The 25,540-nt window shown below is 47.6% G+C and overlaps 1 protein-coding gene across 1 annotated transcript in view; it reads right to left on the minus strand.

Moving 5' to 3' along the window:
• Positions 1-24,883, minus strand: part of SPTB (spectrin beta, erythrocytic) — a gene marked incomplete at its 5' end in the record, with an annotated part of 68,114 nt that extends 43,231 nt beyond the window's left edge. The window contains 8 exons of the mRNA XM_080808233.1: positions 1,594-1,781; positions 2,544-2,656; positions 3,087-3,202; positions 3,503-3,583; positions 3,984-4,075; positions 5,046-5,219; positions 6,400-6,551; positions 24,736-24,883. Of these exons, the coding sequence (XP_080664359.1) occupies positions 1,594-1,781; positions 2,544-2,656; positions 3,087-3,202; positions 3,503-3,583; positions 3,984-4,075; positions 5,046-5,219; positions 6,400-6,551; positions 24,736-24,883 (1,064 nt within the window). The remainder of the gene's footprint in view (positions 1-1,593; positions 1,782-2,543; positions 2,657-3,086; positions 3,203-3,502; positions 3,584-3,983; positions 4,076-5,045; positions 5,220-6,399; positions 6,552-24,735) is intronic.
• Positions 24,884-25,540: the final 657 nt, after the last annotated feature.

Below are 25,540 nucleotides of genomic sequence, written 5' to 3' on the forward strand. Positions count from 1 at the left end.
GAGAAAACAGAGGGAGGGAGATTAGTGTCGAGGTCCCCATTGCCAAATTTTTTGCTAGTCAACATGGAACCCTGGCATATCTTGGAGCTTAGATAGTGAAACATATTTTCTTTAAAAACAAAAAATAAAGAGGATATATAGGTTAATTTACCTGTTAAAACATCTATCATACTCACCAACTGTGATCTACTAGGGGCTGAGTCTTTAAAATACAAACCAGAAAAAACACAAGAACCTCCACAGTGTTTGCTTATTATCTGCTTCCCCAGGGGAATGGCTAACTGGAGGATTCTAGTAATTCCTACAGACACCAAGAGTTTTACCAAGCAACACAGAGAGAGCTCTTCCCTGTTCTGTGAACGATGAAGACTTCAGACTAGCTCTTTAGTTGTTTTTTTTAACTGAGTGAGCCAATAAAACCTTAGAAGGAACATTAGCCATGTAAGAACATACTATCTTGAAAGCAACTTTCAACCGACTAAGAATGAGCAGCCATCCGGACAAGTCCTAAAGGCCTGCTGCTTCTGAGGGGAGAGGAGAGGCTGCGCTCCAGGCCGATAGCAGGTGTAGATGAGAACCGACAGCAGGGTGAATGTCTTGAGGCTCAGCTCAATGGAACTGCATGCTTTTACGTTTCTGCATGGACACCAGTATCTACTTACTTCTGCACCTCCCACGTAGCAGTTGAAGATGGGCTGTCAACCAGGTCCCCACCCCGAGGCCAGCCTAACAGAACTGACCACTCACAGTCATTTCAAGAGGGCTGGGGCCCCGAGCACCATCTACTCGGCCGAGAGGTAGCACCCCTGTGGTGTGTGGCCTGAAAGAAGCCCAGGGGAGGTTATCTGTACTGAATTTAGGACTTTAAAAGTGGGTTAGTGTCAGGCCAGAAATCGGTTACTTGCTTATAGTACATTTTAGACTCCGTGTCTCACCTTTCCCTGTTGGAGAGTCATGAACGAAGTGTGGGAGGTGAGGAGAAGGAACAGGGCCAAGGGTACCACCAATGAGCTAGAGACTTGCTTCAGAAAAGCTGGATAAGCTAAGGGCAGGTGAGCTGGAATGTCCCCTCTGTTTGTGTGTCCACATGTGCACGTGCCTATGGGTGTGTCTGTGGACGCATACACATGCATGGGTGTGGTTGTACAGACATATGTGCACGTGACCCCTCATTGGGTCTCACTGGGGTGAAGCAGTGTTCTGAGAAGTCCCCACATGCTCTGTTGATGAGCAGTGACAGATTGGAGAGAAACAGGATGTGCCTGGTCATCAGCAAGACCCCATACAGAGAGCCCTGGGGCTGTGGATACAGAGGTCATTACCAGATAACAAAGCACAGCTCAGTGCCTCTGAGTTTCTCAGAGAGAAACTTTCTAGTACTTTTTCTGGTTACTCATCAATGCCCCTTTCCTCCAGGCTGATGGCTTGGGAGCAGGAGAGCAAGGGGGCGATGAACGAGATGACAAATGTGACGCTTTCTCCTTTCTAGGTTACACATCCAGGTATACTGCTCAAGGCCCAGAGCCTGGCTCTGCCTTTGGCAGTCAGGCTCCTACCCATGCATGCCGAGCCTCCCAGAGCCCAGGCCCTTACTTAGGGGGCTTCTCCACGGTGCGGTAGGTGCTGAAAGCCTGTAGCTGTTGTTGGACGCCCGTCAGGGAGTTGGCAAACTTGCGGCTGTTCAGGACGGCGATGGTCTGCTCAATCCACGTGAGCAGCTCTGTGGCCAGCCCACTATACTTTTCAATCATCTTCTCCGTCTCAATGGCATGGTCAATGACCTACGGAATCACTTTATTACTGATCCTTATCAGAAGATCAATGACACCACGAGGCCACTGGTGGGGCCACCTTCATTGTGAAGCTGGAGTGTTCCATGTTGGGTTTGTTCCCTGAGCTCAAAAACACTCTTAAGGCAGGAGGAGGGGACTGGCAAGGTTAGCAGGGAGCTAGCTCCGCTGGGGTTCACGGGCAGCTCCACCCCTCCCCCAACCTTATAAAAGACTGGTAAGTTTGCTGGGCCAGGACATCAGCCACGAGGAAGGCTGAGGTTTTGTTCATTTTAAAATGCATTATTAGGAATCCAAGGCTTCTAGGCACTGCCTCTGCTAAACACAGGCAACAAGGGTGAATGAGAAATGGTCTCTACCCTTGTGCTGTGGACTGGCAGGGGAAAGGAATCTGGCAGGAGGGTCTGTACAGTGGGTTGGGTTCCCAATACACCACGACTGAGGAGGCCCAGAACCACAACAGACTAATATGTAGAAGCCCATTGTGTCCTGTGGAAATGTTCAGGAGATGGGGAAGAGGGGCTCAGAGCTGCAGCCCAGGATATTTTTCAGGACAGACCAGCAGCTTGCTTTGGAATTTAGCCTGGGGGCCATTAACGTGGCAGTGCTTGGCTTCAGAGGAACGTGGTGGGGATTGATCTGTCTCCCTTCCCTGCAGCTGGGGCGCAGGCACAGAGCTCTTGGGACAGGAAGGGAGCATCACAGTGTGGCAAACAGGGAACCAAGGTGACACCCTGCGAATCAGCTCTGTACCTTGCCAACGCGCTTGCCCTCTACCGCGAGCACCTTCATCTTGGAGAAGTAGTGGTAAAACGCCACCACGTAGGTAATGATGGATTTCTCGTCGGGGTTTTCTGTGAAGACATCTGCAAGGGGAAAGGGTGCATGCTTAGGATCCAACTGGAAGCTGGAAACGTTGGGCTCAGAGGGCTCGGCTCCCTGTTCCTCCAGCAGGAAATTCAACTCCAGGTACCAAGCGACAACCAGAGGTTGAGAATGAAAGTGTGATTGTGATTTTTGCCAGAGGATGAACTCCATATTAGGACCACAAACGGAGTGGAAAGAGTGAAGAAAAAGGATCCACAAATGACAAATGGGCCCCTGGTTGGGCCAGGTGAGGATCTGAAGAGCCGGCCCGGAGCAAGGCGCTGGCCCAGCCACCAGCCCCTCGCTGTGTCCATGGCTGGCCCTGCACTGAGCCCAGACTCCTCCCAGTACCCCGGCAGTCCGGGGCCCCCTCTGGCAGGAACGCTGCCTCCCTCCCAGCAGCTGAGGGCTGGAGCAGGTGCCGCTCACCTTCGGGGTCCAGGAGCGGGATGATGCCCAGCTGGCGCTCAGCCACCTTGAAGGCGTGCTCCAGGTTGTGCCGCGCATTCGAGTCCTTCAGCTTATCAAAGTCAATCAGGTCAGGCCTGGGGACAAGGCCAGACTGCTAAAAGGCGGTGGCCGCAGCATCCCCCACCTACTGGGCAGCCCCAGCACGAAGCAAAGACACTGGACAGACAGCTGGGCAGAAGTGGAAGGAGGAGACAGAAGCAGGGGAGGGACAGCTGTGAGCACCCGAACGTGGGGGAAGGGGCACAGGGCATGCCTGGGGTTTCAGGGAGGCAGGGAAGCCAACAGTGAGAGAAGGCTTCGAGGGACCTACATGAGGAGCACGCTGTATCCGAGCAGCCCAGGGGTTCGGCCCTCAGCCCTCCCCTCCCTCTTACCGGTGCTTGTGTATCAGGGCATTAAAGGCCAGGCCGTCCTTCCAGCTGGAGGTGAAGTTGGTGACATTGACCTGGGGGTAGCTGTATCCAAGAGAAACATGAAGACCTAAGAGACAGACTATTTTGGGGTCCTTGAAAGTGTCGGAACTGAGGGACCCATACACAGGAGAGACACGGATCTATCCCTTCTTGAGCCCCTTCAACAACAGAGAGCAGTTAAGCTACACGAAGAGGTTCCTCTGTAAGGTGGGCCCAAGACACTCACACACCCAATGGACACCACGGTCTGACCCAGGCAACTCTGGGAAGGAATCCTGAATTCCAGGTCTCCAAGAATCAGGTCAGGATACGTTTTGCATCTGTCACACTGAAGCTGCTATAGTTCTGGGCGATGGTATGTGTGTCCTTTGGCTATGGCGGTCCTTGGGGGAAGCAGGAGGACAGTGGGGAATGGAGTAGTGAACTGGTGCCCAGGGCTTACCCTGCTGTCTTCATCTGACACCACAACAGCAATGCGTCCTTGGCCGAGCGTGTCTCACGACCTTCCTGAGTTTGCACAACAATGTCCTGAATCTAGGGGCACAGGAAGGGAGAGGGAGAAATGAGAGTTGCATCTGGATCTGTGTCTTCCTGTTCTCCCTGGGAAGCTCCCTCCCTCTTTCTTCCTTCTTAGCTCTCCATCTGCCTTGCCAACCCTGGGTCCCCGTGGCCTGTTTCCCCACCTAAGTTGGCTGTAATGGGCCAGGGATGTCCTCCTCATGTCAGAGGAGACAGCTCTAACTAGATAACTAATGGGATACTGAGAATAAACAAGATGCCCCAAATCCTCCTCTGAGGCACAATGTCCTGTAAGGGACAATGTGAAAACTGAAAGGTATTGGGTTTTGATTAGTATCTCCTCTTTCCTTTTCATTCTCCTCAGTTCCGCGGTCACTACTGTTTAACCATACACATCCACAACTGGAAACCCAGGGCCCCTCGGATGAGATCTTCAGTCTGTGAGTTGCGTGCTATCTTTATCCCCCTTGTCCTCCTGACCCTCAGGACTAGATTCTTCCTGTCCCCAAGCCAGCAGGTGGAAGGCCTTGCTCTCCTTCCCTTGCACTTTCTAAATTTCCTTACAAATAACAGACCTTGAATTTCAGGGTGGGAAGAGAAAAGTTTCTGATTGAAAAACAATCTAGATCTTCTATATTGTTTTTGTTAATTCTGAATCAAACAATTTTAAAAAACCAAAAAGTTACACATGTTGAGGGAAAGGGACAAAACCAGATCTCCCAGCCAGACCTCGCCCCAGCTACTGGTTTCTATCTTCTCCCTCAAAAGACTACACTGTTGACTGAACAGCTCACCCCAAGCTTCAGCGATTAGTCAGTGCAGACGACGGTCACTTCTTCCTATAAACACTGCCCCATAGGACAAGTTTCTAGCCTCCCAGAATGTGCACAATCACTCACACTCACACTCATTCACCATTTTATAAGGTTCCTAAGCCCTGGCCCAGAGAGGCTCCCCCACTCCCTCTGCTCCCCCAAGAACCTACCTGGAAGCGAAGGATGATGGTCCAGATGAGGCCCAGGACCAGGCGGTGGTTGCCATCCACGATGTCATGGGAGCCCATGTTTTCCAGGTGTACACGCTGCTCCTTGAGGAACTGTAGGGCCTTGTCCACATTCTCCAGGCAGTGGATGCGCATCTTCCCCTTTGTGGGCTTTGGCTGAGGGATGGCATTGGCCCCATGGGCATGGAAGGACCTCACAGTTGCCCCAGAGGTGGATGCAGCCTGGACCAACTCCCATCATCAGCATCCCCTCCTCCACCCTCCTGGCCAATCTCTAACTCTCACGTTCAGTCCTTGATGCTTTTCAACTCCATCCTTCCTGCAAAGTTCAGACACTCCCCCTTCCTTTAGCACCCAAAGCTCTGTAATTAGGCTGCATTGGTACTATTCCTAGGTCTGAACAAAGACTTCTGAGGGGTAATAAATGCCATTCAAAAGCACTGACACATCAAATAGTTAATTGAGCACTTACTATATGCCAGGCACAGTTCTAAGAACGATTAACTGCTGGTGGGAAGAGCGGCTTTTTGTTTGGTGATTGGTCACAGGGGCCATCCCACCATCCAACCCCTTCCCTCCCCACCCGTGAATGGCTCCAGCCAAAACTCAAGGGGACCATCAAGAGTAACCACATCATGTAAAGGGTTCCCAGTGGTAACTCTTTCTAGTGGCCTTTCAACACAGGGCAAGAGGCAGGAGCCTGGAGTTAAAAAAACAATGGGAGTATGTAGTACCTTCTCCTTCAAACCCTGAGGATCAGGTACAGGTATCATTTTATACTTAGGGGGAAACAAGGAAAAGAAGGTCCTGACTGATAGACCCGAGGTTACGATGGAAGTGACTGAGCAAAACTTGAACGTTACTCTGGTTCTCCCTCAGAGGCAACATCACTGCCAGGTGGGTCACAACGGAGAGGGCCTATATTACACTTCCACTCGTAAGGGTGATAGAACACACAGGAAATTATCTTCCATGCTCTTCTCTTGGTTCTAAGAAGGATGCCAATTTCTCCAGCTGGGTAACAGAATCTCTCTCAGCCCGCACAAGGACGCTGAGGTGGGTCCACTGCAGGCCAGCCACAGGGGCCTAAGTCCCCAGCAGAGGAGTCAAGAGCTTTGTATGGCTTCCAGGAGAAGCATGAAGATGGGGCAATAGCCTAGAGGCGACACACTCTGAGAATAGGTCACTCAGTGGCTCGGTGAGCCACACGGACATCTCACATCAGTAAGTAATGAAACCCTGGAAGGCCGGGAGAGCTGGAAACACCCCCCAGACCACGTCTTTTCTAAAGAGGAGGCACAGCACCCACCACGGGGCTCGGGCAGAGGGGCTTTACCAGCATCTCTCCAGAGAGCACCTCCAGCAGCTTGATGAGCATGCGCCCATCCCGCAGGTCCTTGTAGAGGTCGGTGATGCGGCAGGGCACGCGAGCCAGGTTCGAGTTCACCCATTTTGTGAAGGTCTTCTTCTGAACAACTTCCCGCTCGTCTGAGTGGGGAGAAGAGACTTGGGTGAGATACCCAGGGTTGGCAGTGTCAATGTGCAAAGTGACACGGGGCTGAAGGTTGTCTCTTAATTCCAGGGTCCCCCAATCCTTGGCAGGGGGGCTGAAGTGTCTATTCCACCCCCTTTCTGGGAATGTTTGTGATCAGAGTTCAGCCTTGGGAGACATGGGTCCGTGTGCCATGACGAAGCAATGAAGAGATAACTTCCACCACCACATTCTATGTATTGTGGCTATGCACCCCTAATTCAGCCACCTGTTTCCTGTGCCTGGAAGAATGCTGTCCCGTTGTACTGGCAAGCTCAGAATTCAATGCCAGGTTCACCCACCTACTCATCCAACCGACATTCCCTCTGCCTAGAACGGTCCCTCTTGCCCTTCCTCTCCTCCACCCCCTCCAACAAACTCCCATTTGTCCTATAGAGGTAGTGTTTCCCCAAATAGCTTTTCCTGATCCCTTGGCTAGGTTAGGCCTCCCTGTGTGTGCCTTCACCCCTGATTACTCATTTCTTATTTATGACTCGCTTCGCATTCATAGGAGTTGAAAGCCCATCTCTCCTTCAAGAGTACAGGTATCTCCAGTCCAGCGAAATCTTGTCTGGTTCACTTCTATAACCCTAAGGCCCAGAGCCTGGTATACAGTAGGTGCTCCAGAGCCGTACTGTAGTCGACTGCACATTTATTCAGCTCCTGTTGGTGGCAGGCTTGGGCTTGGTCTGATAATTCATAAAAGTAAAACCAACTGTCTGCCCTCCAAGAGCTCCTGGCAGGCAGAGAAGAATGACAGGCAAGGCAAGGGGAATGTGTGATCCACACGAGGTCAGGGAAAAGGGAGGCATGGGTTGGTGGCTATCCATCACGTTATGCTGGATCTCTCACCCCCAGAATGGCAGGCAGGGGTTCTCCATCTTCAGACCTGAGAAGCGGATGTGGCATTCCCACTCTAAACGAGCAGTCCGCCCAAACCAGGCTTCTCGCCCATGCTGTACCAGCTCAGGGGAGGTACCTCTTAGCATCTCTGTAAATTAGGTGCTGGTAATCTGTCCAGTTTAAACAAGATGCTGAAAGGCTTGAACAAGATGCTGGAGAGAGGGGAGGAGCTGGGACGGCAGAAAGAGTAGGGGAGGGGTAGAAGGTAAAGAGAGTGAGGAGAGTGGCAGAGAAGAGAAACAAAGGGAGAGAAGAGGGGAGGCGGGGTGAACTCTTGTTCTGCTGGCTTCAGTTGAACAGTTTGTGGCAAGAGGGTGCAGGCACTGTGGTGCAGGAGCTGGCCTGGCAGTGGGGCCGGGCCTACGGCCATGGAGGAACCCCGGGGAAGGCTTGTGGGGGTCGGGCACAGCAAGGGCAGACTCAGAATAGCCCGGCCAGGAGCGAGGTCAGTACCCTGGGAGCAGCCCAAAATGTCTGCTTGGCTGAGCCCCAACCATGGCAGGGTTGGCTTTTTAAATTATTAAATATCTGATTTAACAACAACAAAAAGAGGAGCCCAGCCAGCATGGCCTCCAGGGTATAATTCTGGCGGCTCCTGAGGCTTACAGCGTCAGATCCCTTCCTATCACACTGCTATTTCAGTGTTAGGAACTCAGATACTTAAACACTTACTCATTCATTCAGCCAGTGTTTACTGTATAACTGCGAGATGCTAGGCTCTGGGGGCAGGTGGGACTCAAGGGCGGGAAAGACAGCCCTATCCTTGAGGCAGACGTACATCTTCATAAAGAAGATGAGCGCTGGTGTCCCATGGAAAGAAGTCAGTGGCAGGCCTCGAAAGAAGACTTCCACAAAGAGGAATATTACTGCTGCTGCCTCTGTAAGTCTCACATATAAAATTAAAATGGCAATCCATTCATACTAGGCCTCTGGGCAAAGTTTCAGGGGGAAAAACTCTCCTTACCCTTTTCTTGGCAGCAAATTAAATCACTTTCCAGATTTCAAGGACTGTTCAGTCAAATGTAACTGAAGTTTCAATGATGCATTGGACAGGAAGCGACATTTATTCTGGGGCGTGTTGGGGTGCTTCCTTCCTTCCTCCTTTTCCTGTTTTCAAGAATCCAAGAATTTCATTACATGGGTGCTGAAACCCATTTATTTGTGCTTGATAAAGGGTAAGGAAGTGCTATTTTAGCTGGGGACATGGGATTTAACTCTGGGCTGCTGGGCTAGCATGTACATTGGTACAGATATGTCCTCACTTACCCTTAGATATCCCCAGTTTTGAACATACAAATGAAGCCTCCTGTACCCCAAAATGTTGGAGCCACAGGTTTAGAGCTCAGGGAGGCAGCTTCTTGGCTGCCTTTTACTTGAAAGCGAGGGTGAAATTACCCAGAATCCCCAGCACCCTGATACATTTTGCAGTGTTGAGACATGGCAAAGATTCCGAGAAGCTAATGATGATCCTGGGGAGAGAAAAGGCCCAGGGGTGGGAATTAATTTCCATTAGCTGTTTGCTCTGGTTGTTCCACATCAGCATGCTCAGCACATTCACTCCTAGCGTGGCCCAGGCGTTCATCAGGAACCTTCCAAGTGCAAGAGAGGCGGTGGCCCAGGGCCAGCCGGGCTGGGAACCCAGCTAATGTGGACAGGCTGGGGCAATGGTCATGCACTGGGCCTGCTATCCCTGGGGAACCTGGGCCATCATGCAGGGACCTTCTGTGGAATGGAGGCCTCAGCAAGGTCTAGCTCAGGGCCAGACCTTATTTCTAGACCCTTAACCCTGCCAGGGCAGGAAAGAAGAAAATCCACCAGCACAGACTGACTCAAAGCCAGAGCCTCAGAAAACCCTGCTGCTTCTGCCACCCTCAAGCTTAGGGAATCTCCATTCCTGCCTGTTCCTCTTCCTCTTTTTTCCTTCTCAGGCTGTGGCCATCCTCAGTCCTCCCCTACATGTCAGGGCTTCTCCTAGAAAACTCAGCTTCTTCTCTGACCAGCCAGCTAGAACAAGTGTCTGGATATTGTGTCTGCGTGATCTTTCTTTTATACTCGTTTTCAAAGGTTTGGTTTGAGGTCAAATAAACTCACAATACCAAAACAGATAATTATCCACTAACAAGTGAGTTTATACATGGAAAGTGTTTAGAACAGTGCCTGGCACACAGGAAACTAAGCCGTAAGTCCTCATCACTGTTAGCATCACTACTACTGCTATTACAATGTGTAGGGTCCTGTCCTGGATGCTGTGGGGACACAAGGCAGGCTCACTCTCCCCAACGGCCTCATGATCTAGCTGAGGAAACAAGACAAAAACCCACAAGCAGTTAATTCTGCAACCACACAAGAGGCAAAAGGCAGTTCATTTTAACAACATAAAAGCTGTCACAAGGTGATATTGGATTAATTACCAGGTAAATGGCACATCCAGTAAATGGTCATGGGCCAAAGAGGAAAGAGGTCATTTCTAATTGGAATAGTCAAGGCGGGCGGTGGTGGTGGGGGGTGTCTCATGAAGAAAATCCCTTTGTATAGGCAGAAGAGGAGGGGAGCCAGGGAGGCAAGACATTCCCAGACAGAGAGGCATGGAAGGATGGAGCTTGTCTGGGGGCTGCTGGGTAGCCATAGGTAAGCAGGAAACATGTGGAAATAGGTTTTTAGCGGAATATGGAAAGCAGGAAACATGTGGAAATAGGTTTTTAGCGGAATATGGAAAGCCCTGAATGAAAGGCTAAGTTTAGATTTAATCCTAGAGGCCAAAGATACCACTGAAGGGATGGCAGGATCATTTTCTGAAATACTAGTTTATAAGGCCCTCAGTGATAACTTAAAAACAAAACAAAACAGTGTTTCAGCTTTAAAAAGTAGTGGTAATAGACCAATGGAACAGAATAGAAAGCCCAGAAATAGACCCTCAACTCTATGGTCAACTAATCTTCGACAAAGCAGGAAAGAATGTCCAATGGAAAAAAGACAGTCTCTTCAACAAATGGTGTTGGGAAAATTGGACAGCCACATGCAGAAAAATGAAACTGGATCATTTCCTTATGCTACACATGAAAATAGACTGAAAATGGATGAAGGACCTCAATGTGAGAAAGGAATCCATCAAAATCCTTGAGGAGAACACAGGCAGCAACCTCTTCGACCTCAGCCGCGGCAACTTCTTCCTAGGAACATCGCCAAATGCAAGGGAAGCAAGGGCAAAAATGAACTAGTAGGAATTCATCAAGATCAAAAGTTTTTTTTTTTTTTTTAAAGATTTTATTTATTTGACAGACAGAGATCACAAGTAGTCAGAGAGGCAAGCAGAGAGAGAGGAAGGGAAGCAGGCTCCCCGCTGAGCAGAAAGCCCGATGCGGGGCTCGATCCCAGGACCCTGGGATCATGACCTGAGCCGAAGGCAGAGGCTTCAACCCACTGAGCCACCCAGGTGCCCCAAGATAAAAAGTTTTTGCACAGCAAAGGAAACAGTTAACAAAACCAAAAGACAACTGACAGAATGGGAGAAGATATTTGCAAATAACAGATCAGATAAAGGGCTAGGATCCAAAATCTAGAAAAAACTTATCAAACTCAACACCCAAAGAACAAATGATCCAATCAAGAAATGGGTAGAGGACATGAACAGACATTTCTGCAAAGAAGATATCTAGAGGGCCAACAGACACATGAAAAAGTGCTCCACATCACTCGGCATCAGGGAAATACAAATCAAAACCACACACACAATGAGATACCACCTCACACCAGTCAGAATGGCTAAAATTAACAAGTCAGGAAATGATAGATGCTGGCGAGGATGCGGAGAAAGGGGAACCCTCCTACACTGTTGGTGGGAATACAAGCTGGTGCAACCACTCTGGAAAACATCATGGAGGTTCCTCAAAAAGTTGAAAATAGAGCTACCCTACGACCCAGCAATTGCACTACTGGGTATTTACCCTAAAGATACAAATGTATCTTTATACATTTGTATATATGTATATACATATATACATATATATACATATATACATATATACAATGTATATATGTATATACATTATACATATACAATATGTATATTGTAATACAATATACAATGTATACAAATGTATACAAATGTAGTGATCCAAAGGGGCACGTGCACCTGAATGTTTGTAGCAGCAATGTCCACAATAGCCAAACTATGGAAAGAACCTAGATGTCCATCAACAGATGAATGGATAAAGAAGATGTGGTATATATATAATGGAATACTATGCAGCCATCAAAAGAAATGAAATCTTGCCATTTGCGATGACGTGGATGGAACTAGAGGGTATTATGCTGAGTGAAATAAGTCAGTCAGAGAAAGACAATTATCATATGATCGCCCTGATGTGAGGAAGTTGAGAGGCAACGTGGGGGGTTTGGGGGGTAGGAAAGGAATAAAGGAAACAAGATGGGATCGGGAGGGAGACAAACCATAAGAAACTCTTAATCTCACAAAACAAACTGGGGGTTGCCGGGAGTTGGGGGGTAGGGAGAGGGTGGTTGGGTTATGGATGTTGGGGAAGATATGTGCTATGGTGAGTGCTGTGAAGTGTGTAAACCTGGCGATTCACAGACCTGTACCCCTGGGGCTAATAATACATTATATGTTAATTAAAAAAATAAGTAGTTTGTAAAATCTACATAAAGAAAACCTGAGGGGTGCCTGAGTGGCTCAGTCAGTTATACTCTGCCTTCAGCTCAGGTCATGATCTCAAGGTCCTGGCATCAAGTCCCACCTTGGGCTCCCTGCTCAGCAGGGAGTCTGCTTCTCCCTTTCCCTCTGCCCACCCCCCCCAACTCATACTGTCTCTAAGAAATCAATAAAATCTTTAAAAAAATTTTAAAAGAAAACCTGAATTTTCCTTTGTGTGCTCCTGAAGCACAAAAAAGATTTGAACACGTGCAGAAAGGCACATCCAATGCTTGAATAGGAAAACTCAGTATCATAATGTTGTCAGTTTACTTTAAATTAATCTATATTGAATATTATTTTAAATATTGTATTATATTAAATATTGTAAAAATTGTATTATTTGAGGGAAACTAGAGAAGCTATGAGAAAACTCATTGGGAAAACAAAAATCGCTAGGGAAAGTCCCAAAAGAAGAGAAACAGGCCTTCCCAGGTGTTTTTTTCTATCAGATAGTAAGTCACAGCATAAACGTACAATGATAAAACTGTGTGCTTCTAGAATATGAATAGAAACATCGATGGAACAGAAATAGTCCCAAGCACAGATAGGCATTTGATACCTGATGAACGTGGTATTTCAAAAACAAAGGGGAAAGAAGGATTATTGGTATAAACGGTGTGGACAAAATTAGATGCTATCCAGGAAAAATTGCCTTAAATATATACCTCATACTCCAGGACAATTTCATTTGGATAAAAACTGAAATGTAAAAATGAAACCATAAAAATACCAAAACAAATCATGGTTGAGTTTTTTTTTTTTTATAATGCTGGTATAGGACACAAAATTCCAAAGGCATAAAATAAAAGATTGAAAGTTCAACTACATTAAAAAAAAGCTTCAGGCAAAATTTCTGTTCCTCCTAATTCAAATAAAAAAAAAACCACTTGGGTGGGTTAGATAGGCACAGTCAAACAAATGACTAAAGATATTTGTAACTCACACCACAAAGGGCCAATTCACTTGGGATATAAGGAACATATATAAATTAATAAGGAAAAGGACCAACAATCCAATAGTGAAATGGACATACGTATGTAAACAAAAAGTTAACAAAAAACTGTAAAATCTCTTAAATGTGCACAAGTTTGTCCAAGGTAGTCATAGAAGTACGAATTAAAAGTATAAACATATACACAAAATTTAATAAATGGTCCTTAATTAGTGTGAGCACATTAATCATAAAAGACATTTTTGAGACAACTGGGAAAATTTGAACATTAAGTGAATATTAGATTATATTAGAGTTGATGTCAATTTTATTCAGTCTGCATTTTTGCCAGCACATAGCTTTAACCTAGGGGTAAAGGGAGGTGTAATAGTGGTATTATGGTTAGGTGGGACATGTTCTTGTTTTTCAGAGGTACATATTACAGTATTAGGGGTAAAATGTTGTGACGATCTTCAATTTACTTTAAAAATACTTCAACCCCCGAAAGTGGAGATGCAATGTTGGGGGTTTGGGGGTAGGAAAAGAATCTCACAAAACAAACTGAGGGTTGCTGGGGGGAGGGGGGTAGGGAGAGGATGGTGGGGTTATGGACATTGGGGAGGGTATGTGCTACGGTGAGTGCTGTGAAGTATGTAAACCTGGCGATTCACAGACCTGTACCCCTGGGGCTAATAATACATTATATGTTTATTAAAAAATTAAAAAATTAAAAAAAATTAAAAAATACTTCAACCCCCAAAATGGACAAGCAAATATGGCAAAAAATGAACAGTTGTTAAGTCGAGGTGATGATTCTTTATACTTTTAGCTCTACTTTTTTGTATGTTTGAAATTTTTATACTAAAAGCCAAAAAGTACAATGACACTAAGATACTGTTTCACTTATTGGGTGGGCACAGATCGAAAAGTGTGATAAAATATGGTGTTTGGTTAAGGGCGTGGGAAAAGAAAACATTCATATGTTGCTAGAGAAAGTAACAGACGCAATTTTGGCAAGACTTGGCAATTTTGGTCAGAATTACATATGCACATACTTTTGGACCTAGTAATTCCTCTTCTAGGAATACGTCCTACATATAAACTCATATATTGAGAAATAATCTATATATAAGGTTATTCACTGCATTTTTAAAAAGAGACAAATACTGGAATGTTCACTAATAGGGGATGGTTAAATTAAAATTGTATGTCCATATAGTGGAATACTTAATTACTATAAAAAAAGAGGTTGTTTATGTATTAATAGAAATAAAACAATCTTCAATATATCTTGGGTCGGGGAAAAGCATATTATAGAACAATGTATAGTAAAAAAAAAAAAGCTGGGAAAATAATATAAACCATTTGGTAATATATACATAAGATATTCCTGGAAAGTTGCATGAGAAACTGATAACACTGGTTCTGGGAAAAGAACTGGGTATCTGGAGGGACCGAGGTGGGAATAAAACTCATTTTATGCATCTTTTGAGTGTTACCCATTGGATGTACCTATTATTTATTCAATATAGAAATACATTTTTCCTTTCCTAAAGAAAATATTAACCTTTTTTATTTCTCCTCCTCTCTCCAAGATAGCCCAGTTCCCTTGTGTGTCCTTGCTCAGGACTTTTCACCAGACAAACATCACAAGCATGTTCACCACCTGAGCCATGAGAGAGGTGGAAGGGAGAAAGGGAAAGGTTTATGAGGTAAGGAACACTCCCTACACCCCCTGAGAACAGAGCTCAGGAGGGAGCGTTTCCCTCTGCCTCCCTGACCACCACAGAGCTACTCTCCCAGGTCTGGCCCTCTGACTATCACCGAAGGTTGTTTCAAAGTGCAGCCCTCTCCCCTTGGGGTCAAGGTTCTTCCTCTGCTATGTTATACCTTCTCCAGGCTTCCTCTTGGCTCCTCCTTCAACTTCCCTCCTCCTTTGGCCCCAGCACACCTGCCACTGACCCCACCCACTCCAGCATCTGGTTCACTTCCTGATATTGTGGCACCTGGCAACTTTGTTATCAGAAGTCCCAGGGGGGCTATTTTAAAAATAAAAGTTTCTTACACACTAGCTGTTCTTAAGCCAAGTGGTAAGGTTGAACTATTTTATTTCTAGGTCTATGTGCATCTAGTCCTTCCTGCCACATACATATTTCCTCGTTCTTCCTGCCGCCTATATAATTCCTTGCATGTGTGCTTCATCTCTCTCCCTTTTGTCTATTACAAATCTGCTCTCAAGAGGAGGGAATAGCAACCTAAATATTCAAAACAGGATTATATGATCATTTCGGTACTTATAAAGATATTAATAAGGTTGTAGAAGACCTTTCAGTGGCAAGAAAGGATATTAGAATACATTTTAAGGGAAAGTTCAGATTATAAAATTGTATGAATAATATGACCCTGGTTTTATAATTTTTTTTTAAGATTTTATTTATTTGACAGAGAGAGATCACAAGCAGGCAGAGAGACAGGCAGAGAGAGAGAGAGGAGGAAGCAGGCTCCCTGCCGAGCAGAGAGCCCGATGTGGGGCTCTATCCCAGGACCCTGAGATCATGACCTGAGCTGAAGGCAGAGGCTTAACCCACTGAGCCACCCAGGCGCCCCAACCCTGGTCTTATAATTTTTAATATCCATTTAAAAATGAAAGCCTCAGTTGGATGTTGTTATAGCTGAGCGGTAAGACTGTGGGTGACTTTGCTTTTTGCTTATCTATAGTTTCTAAAATTGCTGCAATGAACATGTATTCCTTTTATAATAAGAAACAACAGATGTCATGAAGAAAAATAGGATATAAAGCTCATAAACCCTGAGGAATAAATGACTGATGAAAAGTTACAAAGGTTTTGTTTTTGTTTTTTTTGAGGAAGTCTGCATTTTTACCAGCATCCAGCCCTAAGGTATGGGTAAAGCTCGGTGGTCAGAAAGACAAGAGGGAGGAAGAGGCATCATGGGTGGCCCGTGGACCCCTAGCCTGGGCCTGAAGCCAATCATTTAACGTTGAGCACTTTGCAAGTTTACAGCTTCAGATTTTTCTCCTTCTCATACTAGGGAGCCGAGAGCTTTGGGAACCTGAGTGAGTGATACTTGTAACTCCCATGAACTCATGATAAACCTTGAAGATAGAGACAGCAATGCTATAAAGCCTAGCATAGCAGCAGAACCTTAAGGGTGCATTATAAACGATGTTGATGGCACAAATTCTACCCCATAGTTTAGTTTGGAGAGGAACTTTTTTTTCAGCCACTCAACTTACAGCACACACACTAGTATTGTGAATGGCTAGAACATGATTCCCCTACCTGCAAGATCTAAAACCTAGCTAGGGTTGATTCTAAGAGACAACTCTAGGATGCTTACTGCATACCTGCAAAGGCAAGAATAAAGCACAGAAGACTGACTTTAAAAGTGAGCAGAGTTGAATGTGAAGATGCTGGTGAACTAGAAGATGCTGGGCTACATTAACACAAAGGAAGATTATATGGCCATGAAGATAATACTCTACATGTTTACTGACCTGAAAAGATATTCACAATATAACTGCTCAGTGAGAAAGAGTCTAAGATCATAATATTAGATAATGTTTTAATAGTCACACATTTATATACATAGTCATATATCTATAGGCATTAAAATATCTGTATGGGTCATTAACAGTATCCCTAGTTTTCCCTTCTTTAATCTATTTTGCTATCTTTATTATATATTTTTGGGTAATAAAAAATGTTTAAAGATATAAAAGTATGCATCCTATTGTTTTTAAAATAGGGTCTTTGCATATAGTAGAAAAAGAAAGCAAGTTATTATAGACCAGTTTAGATTTTTAAAAAAACGTCTTTGAAGAAGGTTAGTTTGGATGTGAAGTTTGAAGATGCTCATGGTTCTAGAATGGCAGGGAAGGAGGGAGGTCTTGTTCAAAGGCCTCGAGGTGGACACTGGCAAAAGTGTGTGTGCGGGCATGTGTGTACAGATGTGCATGTCCGGGGGGGAGGGTGAGAAGCAGTGAACTGACCCAGAGCAAAGAAGCTGAAGGACAGTCTAGGGAATTTGAACTTTATACTCCAGGTAAGGAAAAGCCTGGAGGATCTTTTTTCTTTTCTTTTCTTTTTTTTCTAAAGATTTTGTCAGAGAGAGAGCACAAGCAGGGGGAGCAGCAAAGCCTGGAGGTTCTTAAGTAAAGCAACACGTCACTAAAAGTTTCTTGAAGGACAATGCTTCTAAGTGCTGTGGAAGTGGGACCAGACAGGGAGAGGCCAGGGCCTCCGCTGGGAGGCAGCTGCCGAAGTCTCTGCCTGCAGCACCATGGCCCCAACTGACAAGTGACCTGTGCAAATGAAATGGCCAGAGTCCAGTGGGACAACCGCAGAACAAGGGTCAGTTGGCCCACAGCAGGGGATCGTATTCAGAGGCTGGAGGACAGAAGTAAAAAGGAACTCAGGCTTTTGATCAAAGGGGCTCAAGAAGCTGCTGTGGGAAGGAAAATGGGAAGGGGTGTCCTGGGCGGGATGCAAAGTAGGAGATAATGCAGGTCTGAAGGATGTTCGAGAAAGCCCAGGTGCGGTAGCCCAGTAGCCCTAAGGCCGCTGGGATGATTTTAACTCCCTGGGATTTGGTCCTGGCGCTCCCTGCTGGGCAGCCTCCGGAATCTATGGAGAGGTGTGGTGATAGCTCTGCTCTGCTTCCTTCAGAGTGGGAGGGGCCAGTGAGATCATCTGGATAAAGAGCGCAGAGACCACTCAGCAGCAAGCGAGCAGCAAGCCCTGTCCTGCATGCAGGTGGTGGCTGCGAGGACAGATGACACTGAGAACACAAGGCCACAGAGGTTGAGATGGTCTGGGACTCAGTTTCAGCCTAGCCTTTATTGAACTGAGAGAATTTCTGGAGAATCTACTGATTTGCTAAAAAGGATCGATTATTCCCTTTCCCTAAGCTAGGAACCAAAGCTCCATGGTTCGGGTAGAGGCATATGGTCAGCGCTACTCTAACAGGTGGCTTCCTTCCAGGCTGCCAAAGCTGGAAAGTGCATTGTCTAGGCTCAAGCCCCTTGTTTTTCAGGTGAGGAGCAGAAAAGTGACTTGGCCAAGGTCACCTAATTCAGGAAAGCCCATGATAGTGCAAGAGGCCAGAAGAATGATAATGTGAGGGCGGCTCACTTCTCCCTGTCGATGGCGCCCAAGCTGGCTCATGCTGCCATCTTCTCCTTCCCAGACTTTTGCACAGCCTCCCCATAATCTGTTCCCCCCACTGAAGTCAGAGTGATATCCAAAAACCTAAATGTAACCATGCTTCCCTGTGAGAACTCTTTGATGGGTATGGGAGCAGCTCCATCCTTCTGGCCCTCTACTGAAGGCTGCAGTTCCTGTCCTGAGCACCTACAGCGCTCTCCGCTACAGGCTCCCACCCTTTGACCCTTCGACCCTGCAGCCACACTTCCTCAGTTTCCTGCAGCTTCTTGCCAGGACCCTGAAGATACCAACTGCCTAGAAGGGCCCGGTGATGTGGCTCCTGCCTGCCCCTCCCATCTCCACCCCTCCTTCCCCCCATGCGCTCACTCCAACAAGCCCCACTCCTCCTTGGATGAGTTACGAGCTGTAGGTTATGTTAGAAACTCATAGTTCTCAGTAAATCTTTATGGAATTCATCATACTTTGTCATCATGCACATATGTCTACATGTAGAGAGACACGTGTGATTATTTGATCCACTTCCTTCTCACTGGACTGTAAAATGAGATCTCGTTTCCAGAGTCTGAAGGCCAAAGGGTTTAGAGGCAAAATGCTTCCAGAGACTCAGCTGCTTCCAGCTTCCTTGTCACTCTCAGTGACACGATAAAAAAGGAAAAGGAACAATTGCTACAGATGCTTGGAAACAACTCTCCTGGTGTCTCTTCGGACAAGCAGCACGCAGGGGGTGCCCAGCTGGAGAAGGGGGAAATGGATGTCAGCTGCTTTGGAAGCCATAAGCACAGTCAAGGTCTGGTGTCATAGCCTGCCCTTGGGAATGAAGCGGACAGCCCACAGGAATGTCCCGAAGATGGAGGGGCCTATGCCCGCGGCTCACTCAGACTGCACGGCACAGGGAGGGAAGAGTCTTATTATTAACCTCGGTGTATTAATATTTGAAAAGCATCTTCACAATGATAGATAGCAGTCACCCAGAAATGGGGACAGCTTTGGTTCTGCAAAGCATTCTCAGAGGAAGAACAGCTTTTCTGGAGAAGGGAGGGAGCCAGTGGGAGAAGGTGCTCCGTCTGGAGCAGGGGAGACCACCCCGACTGCACAGCACAGGGGGGCACGCTGGCCTCTCACTGATTTGTCTGCACGGGTCACCAGCAGATTTATCTGAGCAGTGGCGTTTCCGGAAAGGAGGGGAAACTCACAATGGCTGACCGCCCCGAAAAAGCTGCTGAGCCAATTATTTTTTCTTCTGACAGTATACTAAAATGATTGCTGATGATTATACATATTTCTATGAATAGTATATTTTCCCAAAATATAGTCTCTCCACAGAACTCCAACTCATGTTTTGAAAGCTGAGAGGAAAACATTTTTAAAAACCCCTCATTAATGACACCATCTTTGTTCTCACAGGTAGCTTAAGAGAGATATTCAGAACATTAACACCTGATGCCTTGGTCTCCAGCAGCTGCATGTGAACTTGTCAACTTAATAGGCTGCCAAGAAGCTGCAGAATCCCGCGCCTGTGCCCCACCCCCCTCCACACACACACTGTGGTGAAATCCTGCTCTCTGAAAGACATCATTCACCCTCTGGACACAAAGCCCTTCTCAGGCAACTGGGGCACCTCTGGGGCACCTGGGATCAGTGTCATCCTGGTGCAGGTGGGGAAAGAGGCCCAGGGAAAGGGCAAGCATAACCTTTTGCTACCAAAGTCAGGAAGGAGCCCATACCACCCTCTCTCTGGAGTTTCTAGGGAGCCAACATGGGTGGGCAGGGAGTGGCAGGGTCGGAGGGCCACTGTTCTAAGGCTCTGGCGGAATATCTGTCAGTTACAGAACTTAAACTTGGGGCCTGGGCAAATTGGGTCTGGAAGACATTCAAGGTTTAAAGTGGCAGCAACTCTGTGCTTCAGAGCACAGGGACACAGCCCGCTGTGCACCTGCTGCCTGTTGTGTTCTCTGAATTGTCCTCAACCAACCTCACCACGCGCGACCTCACCTCCTGTTTAGTAAGAAGGCTACAAAGACAGAATGCAGAAAGGAAAGGCATCTCTAGTGTGAAACACCACTTGGATTCTGATTTAAAGGCAAAACCAGAGTGGGCTACACCAATTTGTGCCCTTTGTTTGAAAAGGATGGCCCTATGTTCCCTGGGCCACAGAAGAGGATGAAGGGCATGTTGGACCCGCTCCTTCTCACAGATCTTCACCAGAGGCCCTGGACTGCTCTCGGCACTGCAACCTTCCAGATGCCTCTGTGCTCTGAGGAGCTGGAAATCCTGCAGTGGGTGGCACTTGGGATGCCCAGATACCAATCTGAGTGGGCAAGGTGGGGAAGCTCATGCACAGGGTTTCTCTTTTGGGGGGCATCTTTCTGTTGCATTCCTTCTCTCCCAACCCTGAGGCAGTGTCCTCACCCAAATCAGTGGGGCACCAGGGCAGGTGCAAGGCGACAGGCAGGCAGAAGCCGCCTCTGGGATGAGGAGAGAACATAGAGGACGGGCTTTTCTGGCTGGTAAATTCCCTGCAGCCTGCAGTGCCTCATCCCTCATCCAGACAGCCACAAATGTTTACCGAATGGCTCCCAGGACGAAAAAGAGGAAGGACAGGAAATGAGGTGTAAGCGAAAATAACAGTGGCTCTAGGAGACACCGGAAGACTTTCTACTGAGATGTGAAGGCTGGACCCTCTTGGAGGAGGTAGAACTTGAGCTTTTCAACGGCACCCTTTCCCCTAAGCTTTCAAAAATTAGTCATCAAAGCAGAGAACCACCCCTGTTCAGGAAGAAGCCTCCAGGCTACCCACCACTTAACCTCATGAGGTGCTGTCAGCTTTCAGACGCTGATGCAGAGAGCTAACATCTGCCCAGGGACCTACTGGGCAAATATTCCTGCTTGGACCCCCCACCCCCACCCCCCCGTGGCACTGCTGAGGTCAAATCCATCCGCGTCCAGGAGCCTTCTGCAGCATTTTCTTGCCTACCTCCCCCTTCACTTTAGTCAGGCTCATCCACAGTGTGGAATCCAGTGATTCATTTGGACAGAGGTCAGGTGTTTGTATACCAATGTGGCAGTTTCCACACAGAATAACCAGATGGCTTGTTTATTTCAGTCCAGGGAGGGGGAGTTGGGAATAGTCTGAAAGGCAGAATAGAGAGTATTTCCTTTGGAACTGAGAGGAAGGTGACTTAAGAGGCAGAAAAAGATGGAGTCCAGTTAACCAACTGCAAGTTTTCTAACCACAGGTCACTAAGTGGAGAAGGACCCAGAGAATCTGCCACACAAGGAAGAGCATCTAATAAGCCACATCGTCCTTTGGTTTCTTGGGCCTTCTGGGTCACCCAGCTGATGGCAGAGACATGGCTGGGATCCTGGCTGAGCAACCTTGAAGAGAAAGATTTACAAAGCATGGGGCCTCATCCCTGTGGGCACTGGGTCTCTGGCGACTGAGCCAAGAGCTCCAAGCACAAGCATTAGCCAAATTTCCCTGGTTCCTGGCTCCTTTTTCAAATCCAGGCTTTCTAAGACAAAGCAGGGTGGGGTTAAAAAGGAAGAAACTGGCCTATGAACAGGCCAAGATAACTGGGACAGTGACTGAGCTAATGATCCTGAATGTCTGAAGTTAAGAGAAAGGACAGTTAGTATTCCTGTAAATACTAACACTTTTCTAGTATTTTATTACTAATAAAAAAGTTTCATAAACTTTATCTTACTTGACCTTCACACCACCTGTGGGAAAGTACTACCATTCACATTTTATGAAACAGGAAATTGATTCAAGCATCATGGCAGTAGCATTAGCGATGGAACCTGGGTCCTGTGACATTTTCCTCCTCACCTCAAGACCTTCAATTTCAGAGATAAAAGGCCAGACCCATCTTTCCAACCTTGCCACATATACCTACGAAGCATATGACCGCCATCTTGTAAGAAACACAGGACCAAACACCTTCCTTGCCGGAATGCGCTTAGGCGTGGGGGAGTGGCTGGAATGAGAGGAACCAGAGGCACTTCTGATTCCTCAGTCTCTGTGGAAACACTGATCCCTGCCTAGGCTGCCAAGGTAGCCCCAAAGATAATACTGAAGAGAAAAGGGTCAAGAAAACTGGTGGAGCCTGACAGCCCTCTGCTGTGCTCTACCTACCCACCAGAACATGTCCATCTCACCTCTCTACTTTGGACCCTCACAAAGTTTTGGCTTCTCCCACAAGTCACTCAGAGTGGACTCTCAGGAAAGTCAGTAGACTACTTAGGTTTGTTTTTAAAAATCCTGAATGGACCCCAAACTCCCAACTCCCGTGGTTACCTGTTGGCCAGATGTTCTAAATCACGTCCAGGCATGCAAGTCTGCACTTCGAGGTCCCCCACCCAGTGGGGGGGGGGCAGAGTCTCAGTAGATGAGCTGTAAGCTCTTAGTGAGACCCAGGCAAGGCAGATGGAGGCTCTTTCCCCATCAACCTGATCAACTTAATTCCACCAGTTTCCCAACCTGCTTATTAGACCTGGCTGCCACTCACACAGTCCAAACGGATGAAGCTACGTCATGCCCGTGTGTCACCCTTCGCTTCGGAGGGCCTTCTCCACACACGAGTCCCTGATTCTCCCTGCGCCTCCTCCTTTGCTCTCTCATTGCCATTTAATTATGCGACTTTCCTATGGTTCTACTCTAATTCAACTTAAGCTAATTAATTATGAACATTGTTCATTTTCCCTAATAGATCATAAACTCCTTAGAGACAGATACTATATTGAGTTCATCTCTGTGGTTTCTTCTCCATTTTCATGTCTGGTCAAGAGTTTTAGCTTTACACAGAGTAGGAGTACAATAAATCACTGTTAAAATGGAATTTACCTTGGTTTCTTTAAAAAACAGGGTGTCTGTGAAACATATCAAAGGATCCCTGCACAAAAGACAGTTCCACTCCTCATACTGTCCTTTGACAAGACTTATGGAATCCCACTCCCCCTCTATCACCAGGGTCACTGCAGTCAGGCTCAGCAGGCTCCGAGACATAAAGAAGGTAAAATCAGACTGGCAAAGACAAGGGTTCCTAGTTTGCTTATTTAAAGAGTTAAGATTACATAAGCAAAGCAAGGGATTGGTGCTGTTACCTGTCCTCAAGGGAAATCAAGGAAGGACTTTTTAAGGGTAGGGAATGGGGAGGAGGGGATGAAGGAAGAAGAAAGGGAGTTTCCTACAAAGAACAAGGGCACAAGAGCTGATGGCTGAGACCTGCATGGATTCTCCATCATGACAAGGGAATGAGACACCCCATTTCTTCTACAGAATGGGAAACCCAGACACTCCCAAGGTGAAAGGCAATTATGGTCCCAGAGGGGCCTAGGGCCCTGCTCATTCCTCAGGGTCAGCTGGAGACTGAGGCTTCTGGGAGCACAGTGGAGGGAGAGAAGGGAGAAGAGTAGTACTAGGAAATTTGGAAAGGGCCACTGAGTGATGGAGCACTGGAAGGATCACTCTGGAAAGTGCTTATGGGAGAGGCTGGGTCCTTCTTGCAAAGTGAAGATGGAGACAGCTGATGATGGGGCAACAAATCTGATTTGGGTTAATGACTGGTGGAGCATTCCATGACTGATGGAATCCACCTCTCCCCCTTCTACCCATCCACTACCCCACAGAACTCAAACTTTCTTTACTGGCCAAGGACTTAGCACCAGAGCATAGCTTCCCTGGGCAGGCTCCAGGGAGGCAATGGTCACAGCGGTTGGTAGGAAAAAAATCCTAAGAATCTCATCTCAGCCAGCAAGGTGGAGGAGAAACCATTTCTGCTGGACATTTAAGTGCGAGCTTGCGCGCTCTCTCTCTCTCTCTCTCTCTCTCTCTCTCTCTCTCACACACACACACACACACACACAGAAATCTATTATGAACCTGCTAAGTAAAAATCTAATTCCAGTTTAAGGATAAGAGGTTTAGTCCAGAAAATCTGGCTTCCTGAGCCACTATGGGGAGGATGTTATCTGTTCTCAATTTCCTATCAAATCACTCTTTTCTTTCGGGATGACAGCGAGGATGATAATAGTTTCTCTCTCCAGGACCAGGCAGGAGACTGAGTGCATCAGGAAGCCCCATGCACTGCCACCTGGCCGTCTAGCCCCTCAGACACTCCTTCGTTGGGACTCTGGCCCCAGGTCATTTAGGACAGAGGAATAGGGCATGGCCTACCTTGCACCTCCTCCCACCTGGGACAAAGTGAGGGATGCCTGGGAGCAGAGGCTGCCTGAGCCTGTGCTCCCTCCCAACAGGGCTAGGTCTCTCTGAGCCACATAACTGTATCTCCATCACGTTCCTGCCAGGGCTCACGCCAGTTCACACAGAGGACTGACCACAGGCAGGGAGGGGGACTGAACCTGGGAACTATGAGACCGGCTCCTCTAACCCCCACGGCCCCAAATGGTACCTGCCAAGGCCTTGATCCGGGACCTCTCAAAGAGCCTGGCTGAGCTGTTGTCATTATCCAGCTCATCGTCCGGGGCAGCCCAGCGGGCATTGATCCGGCTGTACGGTGGCTGGTTGCCCACGTTTTCAAACTCCGTGGCCGATGTCATGTCAGCAGGCTCTCAGCAGTTTCGCCTGCCTCAGTCTTCATGGAAGGGTCCCTAGGGGGGACAGCAACACAGTCAGAGGGTTAACTCCCCTCCCTTGGACTTTTTCTCAGGGGAAACTTCTTTGGAGCATCCAGCAGGGGTAGGTCCTGGAGGGAGCGGCACACCATGCCAGCGGCCAAGCCATGCTTCCCCCCCCGGGTCTCTGGGTTATAGAATATTGCAGCGGCAGCGGCGGCAGCGATGGCAGCGGCAGCAGCCACAGGAACGGCGACTGTGGCGGCAGGGATGGAGAGCTGCATGCAGAAAGGGTCAGGACGACCAGCAGGTGGAGACGTCAGTCGCAGCAAGCCCGCTTCCTCCAAACCTGCGGCCACCACAGCTGCAGGAGCGGGGGAGAGGGGAGGCTCTCTGGGAGCCAGGGGGCTGGGCAGGGTGGGGGATGGTGTGGAGGGCTGGGGGTGGGGGCTGGGCAGAAGAGAAGCTCTACCCTTTGGATGGGGGCCAGGACCAAACCTGGAGGGGAGGTGGGGACAGGAAGGAGAGGTGAGAAGGTGGAAGTTGGCTGAGTTCCGCTCAAATGTGCATCAGTGGGGAGAGAGACCAAATATGAGATGCCACGGATGCCACCAGTCCTGGCAGCTGCTGGGGAAAGTGGAC

Source organism: Martes martes (assembly GCF_963455335.1).
Source record: "Martes martes genome assembly, chromosome: 7".
Taxonomy (NCBI): domain Eukaryota; kingdom Metazoa; phylum Chordata; class Mammalia; order Carnivora; family Mustelidae; genus Martes; species Martes martes.